At 50.4% G+C, this 4022-nt stretch overlaps 1 protein-coding gene across 1 annotated transcript in view; it reads left to right on the top strand.

Annotated features, from left to right (window-relative positions):
• Nucleotides 1-335: 335 nt before the first annotated feature.
• The window catches only part of DLEC1 (DLEC1 cilia and flagella associated protein), a 57106-nt gene continuing 53419 nt past the window's right edge, over nt 336-4022 (top strand). Inside the window, exon 1 of the mRNA XM_045297672.1 lies at nt 336-743. Coding sequence (XP_045153607.1) covers nt 336-743 — 408 coding nt within the window. The remainder of the gene's footprint in view (nt 744-4022) is intronic.

Raw genomic sequence — 4022 nt, 5'->3', positions numbered from 1 at the left:
AGCATCTTACTGATCTTGGTCTCTCCAGCTCCCAGGCGACCTGAAACAATCTCTTCCCAATACCTAGTGACGCGCGTGAAGGCATACTTGCTGAGCAATGGGGTGTAAGTGTTGGTAGATCAGGAGAAGGTTCGCTATTACACTGGCTCGGCCATGCCACTGCCACTTTCTCCTTTGGCACTGCACACTTAGCAAGCCTCTCCTAAAGAACGCGACGCGGACGCCGCCGATTCTGATGACGTCACTCCGCCGACGTTTTCCTAGAGGGCGGCGAGGAGGAAGGGGCGGGACCGGAAGCGGAAGTGCACCCCGGCGTTAGCCGCCGCTCCGTTGCTATGGAGAGCGAAAGCTCTAGCGAGCCCGGAGTTGCAGAGTGGGAGTCCTACCTGTCCCGGAGGGCCACATGGGGGCCAACCACGATTCTGACGCGGTCCCGCAGCCCCAGCCAGTCCACCTGGAAGTCCTCCTTGCTGTCCTTCTACCCAGATGGCCTCCACTGCGGCGTCAGCGGCGGCGGCCATCGTCGCGTCGCGCCGCTGGACTTCACTGGGCTTGCGGAGCCGCAGCTGCAGCGTCTTCGCGCCACCTCGCTCAGCACCCAAGACATCTCGTACGTGCTCACCAGCGTCTTCGGCAGCCTGTACTCGGCGGAAGTGATTGGCGAGGATATGTGCACCAGCCTGATCAAGGCCCGCGGCAGCGACGATGAGCGCCACGAGCAGTTCGTGGACTCGCTGCAGCAGGTAACACGGCCATCACTCGCTGCCCGTCTGCGGCCCAGACCGCGCTGGGGAGTCCAGAGGAGCCTGGAGGACCCAGCCATTCACGTGCCAGCACCTGCCAGGTGCCTGGCTCTGTGGGAATGAGCCAACCACGTCCATGCCGCCTTTGAGCCTGACACTAGTGAGAGAACACTCTGTACCCGGGCCTGTAACCCTGCACACATACTACACACAGAGGGCATACACAGACGCGTGATTTATTGCAGTGGTATGTATCTAGCAATTAAATAAATGACTGGTCAGAGAGTTTACGCTAATAGAGCCCCACCCCCACAACAGTACCACCCACCACTTGATTCTGATTCATAGCAACCCTGTATCAGCTTTCCAAGGCTTTGTACATCTTTACAGGAACAGGTAGCCTCATCTTTCTAATGTGAAGCAGCAACCCTGTTTACTCATCTGTATAAGGAGACAGGCGGCTGATGTGGGCCTGTCTCAATGATCCCTTAAACAGGGCACCATTCTCCCTGGGCTCTCCCACACGGACACCTGCTACCTCTGTGCCCTGGTATACCTCCTGCCTCTCAAAACTACCTCTTTGCCCCTCTGCCTGTGCCTTACAGATAGGCTTCCTTACCCACCAGTCATTCATTCATGTAATACACGTTTATTGAGCACCTATGATGTGCTCCACCAGGAACCCTGGTGGCATAGTGGTTAAGCATTGGGCTACTTACTGCAAGGTCAGCCGTTTGAAGCCCCCAGCCTCTCCTCAAGAGTAAGATGAGGCTTTCTATTTCCACAAAGAGTCGTGGAAACTCACAGGGACAGTTCACACCTGACCTATACAGGCTCACTATGAGTCAGAATTGACTTATTGACAGTGAATTTGGTATGGTGTGCCACACTCTGGTCCGGGCAGTGGGGAATCAGCAGTGTCGAACACAACGGCCCGCTGTCACCCCCAGTCTAAGTGGGCCAGAAGGGATTAACAAAATGAGTGTGTGTACGGTATGCATGGTAGCAATGCACAAGCCTCACATCCTCTTTGGTTTATACCAAAAATCCAAGCGAAACCCAATTGCCATACAGTAGATTCCAACACACAGTTGGAATCTATAGGACATTTATGACCCTATAGGACAGAGTGGAACTACTCCTTAGGGTTTCTGAGTAAATTCTTATGAGAACAGACAGCCTGTCTTTCTCCCACAGAATAGCTGGTGGGTTGAATTGCTGACCTTGCCATTAGCCCAGGGTTTACCCTGTAAGTACAACCAGGACTCATTTTGTAGGTTATCAAAAAACAACAGCAAAAACCATAAAACCCACTGTCATTGAGTTGACTCTGATTCATAGCAACTCTATACAGGGTTTCTAAAACTGTAAGTCTTTATAGAAGCAGACAACCTCATCTTTTCCCCGGGGAACAGCTAGTGGGTTTGAACCACCAACCTGTGGTGAGCAGTCCCATGTTGATCTCATAGTGCCACTAGGACTCCTGTGGGTTTTTAAGAAAAACCAAACTCACTGCTGTCGAGTTGATCCTGACTCGTGGCAGCCCTATAAGACAAAATAGAACTGCCCCCATGGGTTCCTGAGACTAAATCTGTATGGGAATAGAAAGCCTCATCTTCTTCCCAAGGAGTTCCTCCTGGTTTCAAACTGCTGGCCTTATGGTCAGCAGCCCAGCGATAAGTATTATGCCACCAGGACTCGTAGACTCTCAGAAATCCAGCCAGGATCCCTGGATCAAACCCCTTGCTGTGCTTTTCTCGCAGCCCCATATGCACTTGGCTAAGACTGTAGCCATCTCGGCCAAACCATGCCCTTGAAGTTCTATCCTCCACATGGACCAGAGTGTGCAGAGCATTGTGACTGTTAAACTGGGTTGTCTAGAGAAACAAAACCAAAGACACTCAACTTTATATCAAGAGGTAATTTTATATCAAGAAGGCAGCCCAGCCCCGTCCAACTCAAGTCCATGGTCTGAGCTGGAGCCCTTTCAGACACCCATAGCTGCAGGCTGATGATGCAGAACAGTAAAGGCGAAGCCAGGAGATCTCAGGCTGGTGGGTGCCGAGTCTTGTAGATCTGGTGTCAGTGGGCACATGGCAAGGCACCAACAGCTCCCAGGTTGCCTTCCAGGGGCTGACACAAACTCTCAGCTTAACAGAGAGAAAGGCCAGGAGAGAAAAGTTCACACTGTCTCTCTTATTAAAAGGCCACTCCCCCAAGGAGGCATCACCAGGCTATCACCTGATTGGCAGCTTGAACTCCACCATTACCTCCACACAGGTACCATCAAGTGGGTGTGAAATCTAACCACCACAGCGACCTTCATGATCAGTCACCCAGTTTATAAATTCCAATCTCCTTAATAAGGAATCCTGTGCTTGGCTGCTAACCAAAAGCTCCATGGTTTGAACCACCATATGGCTTGCAGGAGAAGGTATGTCACTGCTTCTGGAAAGATTTACAACCTTCGAAGCGCTATGGGACGGTTCTACTGGGTCCTGTAGAGTCGCTATGAATCAGCAACTTGAGGGCAGTAGGTTTGGTTGTTGCTTTTTGTTAATCTCTCCCTTACCGCAAACTACTGCACTAGGGTCAGGACTGGCAAAGAGTGGTCCTTGATCCTTCTTAAAACCTTTGCATGTTTGTGACCCTTATTGCAAAAACAATAACCTTCATTGCAAAGATTTCAGAATCCATACAAGAGTGGTTCAAAAAATACAACTGTGCGACACAGCTTTACAAAAAAATGAACGCCACCAATGTAGACTGTAACCTGCCATTCAGTAATTTAGCAAAAAAAAGTTGGCGAACAACGTAAAGATCATCTCATTCATTTTTTTAATCATTTCTATAATAATAGATACCTGGGGGAAATCAGAAAATGTTTTCTTTACATATCTCTGTATTGCCTGAACGTTTGCATTGCACATGAATTCTATAATAACAGCAACAACAAAGTAACTGTCCGTTAGGCTTACCTCTGCCGTGCTGCTGTTCTCGCCCTGCTCCATCTCATTCTCTCCTTGTCGCTGCTTTTCTGCTTGCCATCCATCTCTGGCTGAGGTCGCCCCAGAGGGGCTGCCATCTGCTCTTCTCTGCAGCTCTGGGGCTCATCCTCTCTGAGAGAAGAGGCGCTGGCCTTTCAAAATGGGCTGCCCCTTTGAAGGTGACTTCTCCCCAGGCCATTGCTTTTTGGGTAGCCTTCCCCATGTCTGCCTATAGAAGTTGATCTAATGGTGAAGAGCAAATGCTCTGGGTTTGAATCCTGGCTCCTCCAAA

The sequence above is a fragment of the Echinops telfairi genome, unplaced genomic scaffold, assembly GCF_000313985.2.
Source record: "Echinops telfairi isolate 266 unplaced genomic scaffold, ASM31398v2 ScPeMD7_7420;HRSCAF=8458, whole genome shotgun sequence".
NCBI lineage: Eukaryota > Metazoa > Chordata > Mammalia > Afrosoricida > Tenrecidae > Echinops > Echinops telfairi.
This window is presented reverse-complemented; position numbering and strand designations above follow the sequence as displayed.